The sequence below is a fragment of the Sebastes fasciatus genome, chromosome 15, assembly GCF_043250625.1.
Source record: "Sebastes fasciatus isolate fSebFas1 chromosome 15, fSebFas1.pri, whole genome shotgun sequence".
NCBI lineage: Eukaryota > Metazoa > Chordata > Actinopteri > Perciformes > Sebastidae > Sebastes > Sebastes fasciatus.
This window is the reverse complement of record NC_133809.1, coordinates 18,916,398-18,929,835: the sequence shown is the minus strand read 5'-3', so window position 1 is coordinate 18,929,835 and position 13,438 is coordinate 18,916,398. Positions and strand designations below refer to the sequence as shown.

At 36.7% G+C, this 13,438-nt stretch overlaps 1 protein-coding gene across 1 annotated transcript; it reads right to left on the bottom strand.

The window, feature by feature from the left end:
• Positions 1 to 1,585: 1,585 nt before the first annotated feature.
• Positions 1,586 to 10,534, bottom strand: pomt2 (protein-O-mannosyltransferase 2). Its single transcript, XM_074660814.1, has 21 exons — positions 9,928 to 10,534; positions 9,442 to 9,526; positions 8,749 to 8,853; positions 8,513 to 8,621; positions 8,202 to 8,310; positions 7,346 to 7,505; positions 7,140 to 7,246; positions 6,943 to 7,025; positions 6,584 to 6,693; positions 6,414 to 6,480; positions 6,252 to 6,312; positions 6,027 to 6,105; positions 4,711 to 4,862; positions 4,533 to 4,624; positions 4,356 to 4,432; positions 4,200 to 4,271; positions 4,050 to 4,109; positions 3,847 to 3,952; positions 3,607 to 3,747; positions 2,783 to 2,894; positions 1,586 to 2,370 (listed from the first exon to the last, which is right to left on the bottom strand). The coding sequence occupies exons 1-21, from the start codon at positions 10,233 to 10,235 to the stop codon at positions 2,265 to 2,267; spliced, it is 2,301 nt and encodes a 766-aa protein (XP_074516915.1). The 5' UTR covers positions 10,236 to 10,534; the 3' UTR covers positions 1,586 to 2,264.
• Between the last annotated feature and the right edge of the window lie 2,904 nt (positions 10,535 to 13,438).

Here is a 13,438-nt window from a genome sequence, read left to right as displayed (position 1 = left end):
ATCTCTGAGTAGCCAGTAGTAGTATATTCTTTTTCCTTTTTTAAATTTAATTTAATTTATTTATTCATTATTATCATTATTATTTTTATTATTATTTTCTTCTATTTTTATATACAGCTCTGGAAAAAATTAAGAGACCACTTCAAAATTATTAGTTTCTCTGGTTTTACTATTTATTGGTATGTGTTTGAGTAAAATTAAATTTTTTGTTTTATTCTATAAACTACTGACAACATTTCTCCCAAATTTCAAATAAAAATATCGTCATTTAGAGCATTTATTTGCAGAAAATGACAACTGCTCAAAATAACAAAAAAGATGCAGTGTTTTCAGATCTGGAATAATGCAAAGAAAACAAGTTCATATTAATTTTTAAACAACACAATACTAATGTTTTAACTTAGGAAGAGTAGATTTGTCTTTGTGAAGGATGCATGAATCAAGCCAAAGTACAAAGTTGTCCTGGAAGAAAACTTGCTTTCTTCTGCTCTGACAATGTTCCCCAACACTGAGGAGTGTTTTTTCCAGCAGGACAATGCTCCATGCCACACAGCCAGGTCAGTGAAGGTGTGGATGAAGGACCACCAGATCAGGACCCTGTCATGGCCAGCCCAATCTCCAGACCTGAATCCCATTGAAAACCTCTGGAATGTGATCAAGAGGAATATGGATGGTCACAAGCCCTCAAACAAAGCTGAGCTGCTTGAATTTTTGCGCCAGGAGTTGCATAAAGTCCCCCAACAGCAATGTGAAAGACTGGTGGAGAGCATGCCAAGACGCATGAAAGCTGTGATTGTAAATCAAGGTTATTCCACCAAATATTGATTTCTGAACTCTTCCTAAGTTAAAACATTAGCATTGTGTTGTTTAAAAATGAATATGAACTTGTTTTCTTTGCATTATTCGAGATCTGAAAACACTGCATCTTTTTTGTTATTTTGAGCAGTTGTCATTTTCTGCAAATAAATGCTCTAAATGCCAATATTTTTATTTGAAATTTGGGAGAAATGTTGTCAGTAGTTTATAGAATAAAACAAACATTTAAATTCTACTCAAACACATACCAATAAATAGTAAAACCAGAAAAACTGATAATTTTGAAGTGGTCTCTTAATTTTTTCCAGAGCTGTATATATATTCATCGTATTAATCCCATCAATATTACCACACCCAAACTGATAGAACAGCCCCAAATAAATTAAGGATCACAGATAACAATCAGAATTGCTCTTATTTATATTTTTTTATTATAAACTCGGGTTGCTTTAAGGTGCCATTAAAATGTTTTTTTATTATTATAATAATTTTTTTTCACGAATTTATTATATTTCTATTTATTTCTGATTTTGTGGCATATCTTGGTCAGAACACTCTTGAAAAAGAGATGTTTAGTCTCCGCAAGAGCCTCTCCTGGTTAAATCAAATAAAATTAATAAAAAGACATGTCTCATGTAAGTGTACAGAACATATTCAAATGTTTCTTGAAGCAGTGTTAAGCTTAAATTGTGGTCCAAGTTGAAAACATGAATTTTGTTGACAACCTTCAGAATAATTATTGATGATATGAACATAAGTAAGCACAGACTACAAGAATATCACCGTTTATTGATTATACTGAAATGTACATATGACACTGAGAGTCAGTAGTAGTCTTATAGTGTAAAAACAGAAGTCAGTACTGGACAGCACTGATCGCTACATACAATACAAAAATACAGGGCACTAAGATCAAGACAATCGCAAACCCAAATACAGTCTCTGATAGCCTATACCTATGTAACAAAAAGTGATTTCTTTAAAACGGACCAACACGGATGCAGCATTTTAACTTTTGAGATTTCTGTCATTAGTTCCTTTCAGGCACTTTAGCTTATCATTGTGACTGACATACAGTGAGTGTACACATATCCATAAACAAGTCCAGGTGTAAGATGTGTTGTGAGTTAAGGCAGCTTGGTGATGATTAGTGTCTACATCTTAATTACTCTACAACACTCTGGCTTTCATATTGCACTGATTCAGATCTGTCTCATCAAACACTCTTTACACATTATAGACTACAAAACTCGGAAATGTCGAGACACATAAATACGTGGACAGGTAGTGATTCTATGGTAGTGTGTGCAGTCAGTACCTTATGAAAGTTACCTTTTTGTGTAAACACTCTAAGACCATAAGTCTGTGAGACACATGACTGATTAAAGTCCTTCATATTCAGAACAGTTATACATCACAACATTAGTGTCCTCTTCGTGTAAAGCTGACTAGAACTCCCAGGAGTCCATCCACTTCAGGCCAGCCATGGCGCTGCCCTGCTCGTGTGCCAGAGGACCCGTCATGCCGTAGGAGAGTGGGTGGAACAGGTAGAAACTGACAGACAGAAAATGGATTACAGTGACTTATACAAAGTAAAAGAAGCGCTCTTAAACTTGAAAATGTGTTATGAGGAAATTTAAAACCAGGCAAGCTGTTTCCCCCTGCTTCTAGTCTTTGTGCTAAGCTAAGATAAGATAAGATAAACGCCTGCTGGCTTTAGCTGCAACTTCAACAGACAAACATGAAAGTGATATCAATCTTCTCATCTATCTCGGTAAGAGACAAAATTATTCTAGACAGTTCTCAAAATGTCTATTACTATTACTTTAATATCACTAACACTCTCTTCATCTACACACAAGTGCAGACATTGTTTTCAAGGGAAAGTGGGTATTAAAAAATGGATGTAAAATCACAAGAAACCACAGTACTTCCTTCACAGTAGTTACTCTGCTAGTCATCTCACCTGTAAAGAACACTAAACAGTAGCACCATCTGGCCGAGTCTTTGCAGCCAATCACAGTAAGGTGGCCGAAGCAGCAGGTCGGTGCTTTTCAACAGAATATCGAATGTAATTCCTGTGAAAAACAAACAGAAAGCTTTAACCAGAACGCTGTGACCAACATGACTGCTTTGTTTATATCAGAGGTTTTCAAAGACAACTGCCCCCCCCAACAACCCTGTCTACTTTAATACCAAAAACAAATTGTGTAACATGAAAAACTTTATATAAATGGATTTTGTCACTCCTCTTATTATTCATTGCCATACTTTGACTTGGGGATAATCATGCTCTAAAATTTAAAACTACAGTTCCCATAATGCTTTGGGAGATCTAAACAGGAAGTATAATGTTGCCTTTAAGTCACTGAGCTGTAGGCTACAACTTGTTTGTTTTTTGTCCTATATATTTGTTTGCGTTTCGGCAAATTGGCACCATTAAAAGTATGCCAAAATAACTATTAGCAGTTCCTGTTTGTCATGATGTACCCATGGACGTACAGACAACCATCATTGGATTATTTTGATACTCAAGAAAATGTAAAAACTTGATGATTCTCAGGCAAATACTGGAGTTAAAAGAAGGGTCTTTTCTATGATTTCTAAGCAGATTTATGGATGTTTAATCACAATGGACAATGATATCTGCAGAAAGTGAGAATCTAAAAATGTGTGTATTTTAATTGCCTGTCACATCATGTAGTATCTTTGCCTCACGTCTCTCCCTCCCTGAAACCCTCTGGTCTACTGTATATAATGGAAGTCGCCAAATGCAGTGAGATCTGGTACCTGTTAGCATGCTGCTGAAGAGCATTGCAGGGAAGTAGTGGTGGTAGTAGAGGACACGGCCCATCGTATAGAAAGGTGCATAGTGCAGCAGCCACCCGAGGAGTAGCAGTCCTCCTTCTCTCATGAGCACGACAGAATGCTCTGAAAGACAGAGTGAAGTACACAACATTTAGTTGATGTTTAAATCATCTTTTTTACTGTTGCTGATCAGTCAGTCAGTATCACTTTCAATAATCATACCTATTCTTTTCTGGCTCAATGAGAAACCTCTTTGGAGGGCTATAGACGCCACTGCCACCATGATGGGATACAATCCCAAACTGGCCACGTTCATCCACCAGACCACCTGAGAAGAAAGAGTATTTAACCGTGAGTGCGTTAATGTGCGTTGGTCACAGAAGAGCGACGACAGGAAAAATGAAGCAAGCTTAAGCCAGACTTACAGGGTTCCCCAGCAGGTAAACACGATACTCTGTGTCATTCACTCCAGAAAACCTCAACCCCTTTACAGAAATAAAACAAGAACACTTATGCAACTTATTCAATTTGAATTTTACAAGAATAACCTTTACATCGTAGATCATTCAATGCACCTGATAGTTGATGGGCCAATGCCAGGGTTTAGAGTTCATCTCATTGTCTTTGGGTTTCAAGCCGCTGTTACCCTGAAAAGAAACATTTTATGTCAATAAATTATTTTTTTACAAAAAAAAAAAAATGAAGCACATCTGGATTAATATTTGTCTTACTCTTATCATAACAATGTGGGACTCCAGTAAGATCTCCAGAAAATGGGGCTTCAGCACAGACAGACTAATGTTGGGCACTGCCAGAACATGCGAGAGGAAGAGGAACATGTTGGTTAGTGTTTGGCATCGTGATATGTAGACAAAAACAAAGGAGCACAAGGAATGTGTTTATCTTACATTTGGGGTTGATATGATCTTCAATGTTCCACTGAGAGCTTGGAGTCTCCTTCAGGTAGGGACTACAGGTCATCTCCACCTGCTCCCAGCCCCTAAACACAAACAAAACGTGTGCTTTGAATGTCTATTAAACACAATGAAACTTCAATAGAAAAGGAGGAGCAGTTCAGAGTTTTACCACTTTGGGAGAGTCTTGCCAGAGGAGTAAAGCACACAGCCGGTAGCTCGGTGCAGAAATCGGACCTTGCTGCGCAGCACCTTCACCAGGTCACCCTTACGGCCTCCACACACCTCCACCTGCCACAGGTCGTTGGTGTCACCTGTGCCATTCTAAGAAGAGGCCAAAGGTAGAGATGTGTTTTGAGCTTGTGGACATACAAATACAAAATGACATGCAATCAGAATCTAATGTGTTATTAACATCTTCTATTCCTTGCAGATGCCGTCCTCAACTTTACTGTCTTTCAGAGGCTGTAGCAGGTTTTAGAGCTAGAGTGAAGGTATCATATGAACTAGAAAACCTAAGGAATCCATTGGTACCAATCGTGTAATACTAGCATGTCGAGAAGGAGGCCAATTAACACTCCGAAGTTAGGCAACATTTTGGCGAGGGAAAAAACAATTTTTTAAAATTTGACCTCACTGTATAAAATGACCTGTGGTGACGTCTAGGATAATCACGGCCTCATGAAACTTTACAGCCACAAACTACAGACCTAGAGCATTCAGAGGATGGATTGCTTTCCTAGGTTGATTGACAATAAGGGGGTTCATTAATAGTTTCCAGAACAGAACTACTCGCCATCTAATTGCCAAAAAATGCAATTCTTGCAGAAATCTCCAAATTTCAAATGTTTTTGACACCAAATCACAGCATGGCTTTTCCTATGGTGTTCCTCAAAGTCTCTGTGTCTTAATGTGGTATTATGGAGGGATTATTGAAGATTTTTTATCAATTCTCAAGTGGTAAAAAAATGGGTATATTTAGCACCAAATCTGTGTAACAAATGGTATCAATCCCAAAATTGCTGCCACAACTTATGAGACACAATAGAGCATGGGGATGACCATCACAAACTTCTATCATCATGTTCTAAGCCCTTATACACTCTAAACCTTTAACAGTTGAAAAGGCACCTAACCAAAACACAATGTTCATTACAGATTCATGAATAGAACAACTCGTTCAATCTTCATGTTTCCAGCTTTCAGATGATGTACACCACTTCTATGTGACATATACTGTTGACCTGCTATCTCCCCCTAAAGACCCACAGTACCCCCTGAAAAAGACAGAAATGGGTCTATGGTAAAGAGGGTTGGAGTAGAGGAGGTTAATGCTGAATAAATAATAAATAATTAACAGTGTGGAATCTCCAATACGCTACAAAAAGTAACTGTCATCAGTCAACTGTACAGAGCAGTAAAGTGAAAAAAGTAATATTTTTTGTAGCTTTAGCATTAATAGCTTTATGTTATTATGGGTGTACTCACATTGCCATAGCCTGTAACCTGGAAGTGTTTCTTGGTCAGAGGGGCCTCATGGAGGTGAGCATGAAGGTTACGGGTTGTTCTGAAAGGACCAGGAAAAATGACATTAATGCAAAAACATGCAGGTAACTGGGAGTGGAGTGACAATGAGGTCTTAGACATCATTTAAATGAGTGGACATTAAATAATGTTTTTCATTTCACTGCTCTGTGGAGTCATGATACTTACTCTTTGTGCTCCAGTCGAATGATGTCACCATGACGGACGAGATCAGGTGTCCCGGATTGAGCTTAATAGAGATAAACAATAAGAGGCTCATACATTACTTTCTAATGACTTACATGAATGCCATTGGTATCTCTAAACAGTAAATAAATCCCATCTGCTCACATTCATTAGCATCCTGTCTGTGAACAAGCCACAAGTTGTTGTAATCCTTGTGGAGATAGGCTGTCACCTGTAAGGAAATAGCAGAGAAAATAAAATAAATAGAATGATCACAGATAATAGCGTTTTTAATTATGTTTGAGAATGTTTCACACTTGAACCTTTAGCCTGACCTGCTGCTGCCTTGCTCCCACTCCCTCTGGGTATAAGTGCCAATGAGAGTGCAAATAGCCTCCAGCAATACGGAGGTTTTTTACTGTGATGGTAGAGCCGTAAGCCAGATCTGTATCAGAAGAACAACAATATCTCACATCATTACAAAACACAAGAAACAATTACATTTAATGAAAAACTACTTTTGAAACGACATTTAAAACGGAAAGGAGCCACCACGCTGACCAATTATGCAACTGAGCATAAAAAAGAACTATAAGCCTAAATAGTAAAACAGTTGTATGATACTTTATTAGTGTTTTAGTAAACACAACTGCAGCATTATGTGGTTTTATACACACACGTGTTTTGGACTCACACTCAGGCATGGATGCATTGTGTAGATTATTCCCGATTAGACGGGACTGAAAGGCTGAACTGAAGAAACCATCTCCCGGTCCACTGGTGAGAGAAAACAATCATGATTACTTAAACAATGTAGACGCTCTTCACGCAGTATTGAGAGTGAGATGAGCAGTAATCACACAACATCCATAATATAACAATCAGACACACCTTTTGTTCAACACAACAAAGTGGATCGCAAATATTGTAACGTAGAGGAAGAGCGGAAGCAGGATGAGTCCAACGACCCGAGCCAGGAAGTGCTTTGCAATTTCCACCTGGAGCCAGAAAAAATAAGGTGAGAAGACTCAAACCTCCAGCGTTTACTCATCAACACCATCAGTTACCAGTACCATTCAAAATATGCTGCTGTTTACCAGTGAGAGGCTCAGGTCTCCCAAAAGTCTCCAGAGGTCCCAGACTGTGTTCAGTCCCACCAGCACGATGACAAACAGACCCACAAACTTCACCCCCAATGCCCCAGCAAGGTTTACACCAGTCAGTACCAGCCACAGCCACCAGGAGGCAGTAAAAGGCCTGCAAACAACAGCAAGCAAGGAACAATCACATGTCTATTATTGACCTATTTACTGCTTAAAAAGTTGACCATAATGGATATTAGGCCTACATGATCCACCCATTAAACATATTGTTGGAAGATAGATTGGTATTGTTTTGGAGTGTAACTACAATTATTGTAACATACTGATTAATTCATCTCGCAATCACTTAATCATTTGGTCAACAAAATCTGTCTAAATCTATAAATCCTTAATAAAGATATATGTCCATCATAAGACATCAGAGTCCAAAGCGAGGTCTTAAATCTCTGTATATTGCCAAAAGAAAATCAGCAGTATTAGCATTAATAATATAAGCAGTAATAACTTATTTTGGTCCTTATTAACAATTATCCAAAAGGAAAGCACACAATAAAGAGAAAAATGACAATAAGGCATTAATTAAATGAAAACAAATAACAACAAAAAAACAAAAATGTGTTTACCAAAAAGACGTAGGCTGAAGCTTAAGCTTATTATACCTACCCTTCTGACATAGCATATTCTAATAAGCAACTCATTCACTACCAGTATTCAATTTAAAATGGTGTGAAATCAAAATAGTCATCTATTAACTTACTGTTGGCAAAATAATTGATTTATCAACTAATAACCACTACGTTGCCTTAGACAAGATAGGAACACCAAAATAAAAGTCCTGGTGGTGTTTTACCTGTATCTCTGCTGGTTGAACTTGACCATGCTCAGCACTGCTGCCATGATGAAGAACAAGAGGATAGGGTCCAACAGGATGTACTGGGAAATGGTGATACAGCCAGTGTCTGTCAGGAGAAGCACAAATTCATTCTCCTTATTACAATGGGATTAATGCAAGCAGCTAGACCTTTCGATTCATTGAATGATTTGACATTTAAATAGATGTTCTTATGTTATCAAAACGGCTGTTCGTAAGATCAGCAAAAGAGACAAAGTGAAATGACAACAATGGCCAGTATGGAAAATGACAATTACATGATTACTCACCAAATATGATTAGGGTGGCAGTGATGAGAGCAGCAGCGTGAGACTGAGACAAGTCCAGCACTGTGAGGTAGGTAAAGATTGGGAGACAGGAGCCCAACACGGCACAAAACTGTAGGGCAAGATTCAGGACAAGCACATCGGCAGCCTTTTAATGTCTTGGACCATATGTACATATTTAAATTGCATTGTTAATAAATTAGAAAACAGCTGGTTTTATTGTGTGGAAAGCAGCATACCCCTCTCATCCCCCAGTAGTTGTGGTGTTCATATTTATCTCCTGGCTTTATGAAAGGAAAGGTGCCATCATAACCGCTCATGTAGCCGGCGAGACCTATCAGCATCTGCAACAGAGTAATAGAGATCAATACTCATGCTGGAGAGGTTTCCCTTAAAGGTCCCATATTTTAAAAAAGTGAAATTTTCAAGTTTTTTTTTATTATAAAGCAGGCTTAAGTCCTATATAAATACTGTGAAAGTATTGAAACACTCAATCCACAGGGAAATACACACAGCCCGTATTCAGAAACTCTGCATTTGAAACAAGCTGTCAGGATTTCTGCCCATTCGTGATGTCACAAAGATACAATATTTAGACCCTTGACACAATTTTAAACGTAAACATTCTAAATGTGTCCCAGTTTATTCCTGGTTGCAGTGTATGTTCAAGTAAACATGGACCCAAGCTGTTGCCAGCAACGCAATTCTGTTGCAATTCTGCTGCAATTCTGTCAAAATGCACTAAAACGGAGCGTTTCAGACAGAGGGGTAAATACAGGTATATTCAGACAAACAGTATGAGGAAAATAAAGTTTTTTTTTAACATTACAGCATGTAAACATGTTCTAGTAGAAACACAAAATACAAGTATGAACCTGAAAATGAGCATGATATGGGACCTTTAAGACAAAAGGGATAATCTGTGATCTCACTTTTCCAAGAGGAGGATGGACATCGAAAAAGAAGGTCCTGTTGATGTAGTAGCTGCCCATCTTCCCAAAGTGCGTCTCATCCCAGCTGAAAACAACCAATAGGAGTCACGTAAATATACAGGTGTAATTTACAATAACCTGATATTTTCAGGTGTAATTTCATTCATTCATTCTCACTGTGCAATATCATTTTCCACTTGTGCAATTTTGTTAAGTCTTTTTATTGCCAATACAGTATATACTGCTCCTATTTTTATACTTCCTTCTATTTAAATGGTTCATATTTTGTTACACTTTGTTTAGCTCTTTTTTACTGTGTTACTGTGTTAGCTGATGCATCTTGTTTTCTGCACTATCCCCTTTGCTGCTGTACACTGCAGATTTCCCCACTGCGGGACTAATAAAGGAATATCTGATCTTATCTTATCTTATCTTATCTTAGATGCACAACATCTACAATGCATAGTCCAACATGATTTTACTCACCACACATGAGGAGGCTCTGCTATCTTGTAGAGGCGTGTGGAGAAAGACAGCAACACCACCAACATCAGCAGCACTGTGCTTGGGGGATCCTTACTGACATCTCTGCTGCTGCTGTCTGAGCACAACTGAGCAGATGTCCCATTTGAGGACAGGGTGTCATCATCATCTGACAAGTGTCCAGCAGTTTGACTGGATGTGGATGGAGTGTGGAGGGTTTTCTCTGAGGTGGGAAAGACTTTCCTGTTTCTCAGTGTTGTTGAAGTGTCCCCTGAGTTGTTCCACTGTGTAATGCATTCTTCCTTTGCCATTAGGGAGATTACACCTGTAATAACACTACCTAATCATATACCAAGTAGCTAGTTATCTAGTGTAACTGTGCTCTCTGGGACAACTAACTACATTTAGCATTAGCAAGATGTATCTGACACTGGAGCACCATCAGTTCTCAACATTATATATAAAAACAGGCGATATAGACAGTCACCTTTCCTAGTCCAAAAAATAGCACACATAATATCTGTTACATTGCAGCCAAGCTATTAACACATTTTCATGGATGACATGCTTATCCTAGCTTGCTAACCCCAAGTGTCCACTCGTTGAGGTGGCTTCTGGGAGGTGTAGTCCACTGTCTTGTTTGTGTGGGAATGGGTGTTGGAGAGGTAAACACAATTTCCCAGAATCCTTCTGGGATATCTCCAGGTTAACCAATGGGAAGCAAGTTATGGAAAAGATGGAAAAGCAGTGATGTGTTATTTGGCCACTAGAGGGCGATATAGTATAATAAATAATTTTGATACACATTTTTATTCCTTTTTAAAAAATAATAAAATAGAACATGTCTAAACTCTGGAGGATATAAAGTTTGTGGTTCATATATTATATATATTTGTAATATTTGCACTATCTGTTTATATCATGTTTATTTTTGTTTATAGCTTATATTGTATTTTGGTAGAATTACATTTTTAATTTTAGTTTTTATCTATTCTTTTATTATACTGCTTATTTTCACCAACAAAACCAAAGCAAATTCCTAGTATATACCTCTTATACCTGGCAATAAACACGATTCTGATTCTGATTCTGATTATATATATATATATATATATGTATATAATATATATTATATATTCATATATTCATGGTAAGAAACTAAGTGCATTTGCTCAAGAATACTATTTGTACAATTACAATTACAATTTGTACAATTAGTACAGTACAATTTGAGGTACCCTTTATGTATGTAATCCTTCTACTTCACGAAGTTACATTTTATTTTTTCCTTTTTTCCATGTTGTTTTCATATATGCAATTTACAGTTCGTAATTACAATGGTTTATAAACCAATTTTTAAGTAGATGAGCTTATAGACAAACTCATTAAGTACACTAGAGAAAACAACTTCAACATTCAAAATTGAAATAAAATTAAGAAAATAAATAATAATAACTAAGTTACATTTTAGATGAAAATATGTCTAAACTCTGGAGGATATAAAGTCTGTGGTTCATATCCATAGTCAAATACCCAAATCTACAAAAGCTATAATGCCAGATTTTTCTTACATTTTATGTTTTATGTCAAACAAAAATATTGGTTGTGCTATAATGCATTAATAGAATATGTAACAAAAATAATCCATAGTACTAGATCTGTACAAAATATACCAAACCTCTCCAATGAAGCCTTTGTCTTTACATGCATTCAAAGATGCACACATGGGAATAAAACTGATCTTTTCACTTTAAGCTGTGATATTTGTGGATCATTTCAACAAACTTACCTTCCTAGAATCAACCGTTGATAAGTCATGGTACATATGGATTTACAGAAGTATAAAACAAGTAATAAACTAAGTGCATTTGCTCAAGAATACTATCTGTAAGTACAATTTGAGATACCCTTTATGTATGTAATGCTTCTACTTCACTAAGTTACATTTTAGAGGAAAATATTGTACTGCACTACATTTATTTGGTAGCTACTGTTCAGATTGGGATTTTACACTCAAAACAAATAGTGATTTTTACATAAAATGCTGCATTGTGATAGATTAAACTACCCAACAGTATAGGATTAGCTCTGCCTTGATCAGCTGCAGCATTAAAATGCTGCTTAAATGCTATTATATCAAAGATAATACTTCAATAATACCAATAACAAAAGTTGGCCTTTTAATTTAACACTATGAAAGGGGTCTTTCTGCATATTCTTAAAGGTGCTATTGATAACATTCAGCCACTAAATGTCACATTCTCCCTCCCCATTCCATTGCATTTACTTCACAACATGTCGTTGCCAGGCATTTACCGTCAGTCTCAGCCATTTATCTATTTTTTCCATACCCAGAGAACCAATGTCGTTTTACTGTTGGCTCACAAGCCTTGTTAGAAGTGGGAACCAAACGTCAGATATTTCCCACAGAGATAAACAAAACATTAATTTTGGACCCGCCAACATTTTTAAAATGATTAATTCACAATCATAACATTTATTTTTTCAGGAAAAGCCATACTTTTATTCAGCACCTTTCTAAAGGCTCTGTAGATGTATTTAATAAAACCTTTAAAGTGTATTTCTGCACTTTTACTTGTAATGAAGTGTTTTTACATCGTGGTATTACTACTTTTACTTAAGTAAATGATCTGAATACATCTACCATCACTGCCAAATACACCTCTGACCACTTACACAACAATGTGCCAACGATCCATGTACATACCCGCACCAAACTGTTCAAGAACTACATTGGTTGGTATAAGAATAACGTCTAGTGCCTTTATTATCGTTAGTAGTTGTAGTATACTACTTTACATACTACAACTAACAAACTTACTGTTCTTGTTTTAATACAAATAAACTTCCATGGGAGCAAATTTTTAAGTGAATATACATACACATGAAAGTGTGTTGGGTGTCATTTTTCAAAGTATATTTTCAAAGAGATTGCTATTTTTTATGTTTTTATTTTGATGACTGATAGTGATTACAGTCAGGAGGTAAACAAAATGAATGAGCATGATATTTCCAATGACCACAGCTTTACAACATGACATGTATCTGAAGTTATTTGTGGTTTTGAAAGGCTTTAAATATTCCAACTTTGACCTAAATGTTCTAAACTTACGGTCCGGTTCAGCCGATGATTTGAACAGCACAGTAAAGTACAGCGGACATCAAGTGGAAACATTTGTACAACTGTAGGTTTATAGGTTATGAATGCATGTTAAGGTTATACATCATCAACTTTAGTCATCCTCTAAAGTTGGTTTTATGTTTCTGCGTTGCTGAGAAGTTCAGTCCATTAGACAAATAATGCCATTATTTCCTAAACCTGAATATAAAAAGACAAAAAATGTGTATAAGTGGGAGTTCAGAAACCAAATGAGTAGGCTGATACTGTTTATGATACATTCATGACAAAAGGGTCCAACAGAGACTAAAAGAATTAATGTTCACAATTATTAATATTTAGCCATAAATTTGTGACGCACAGAAGTTGAAGTCA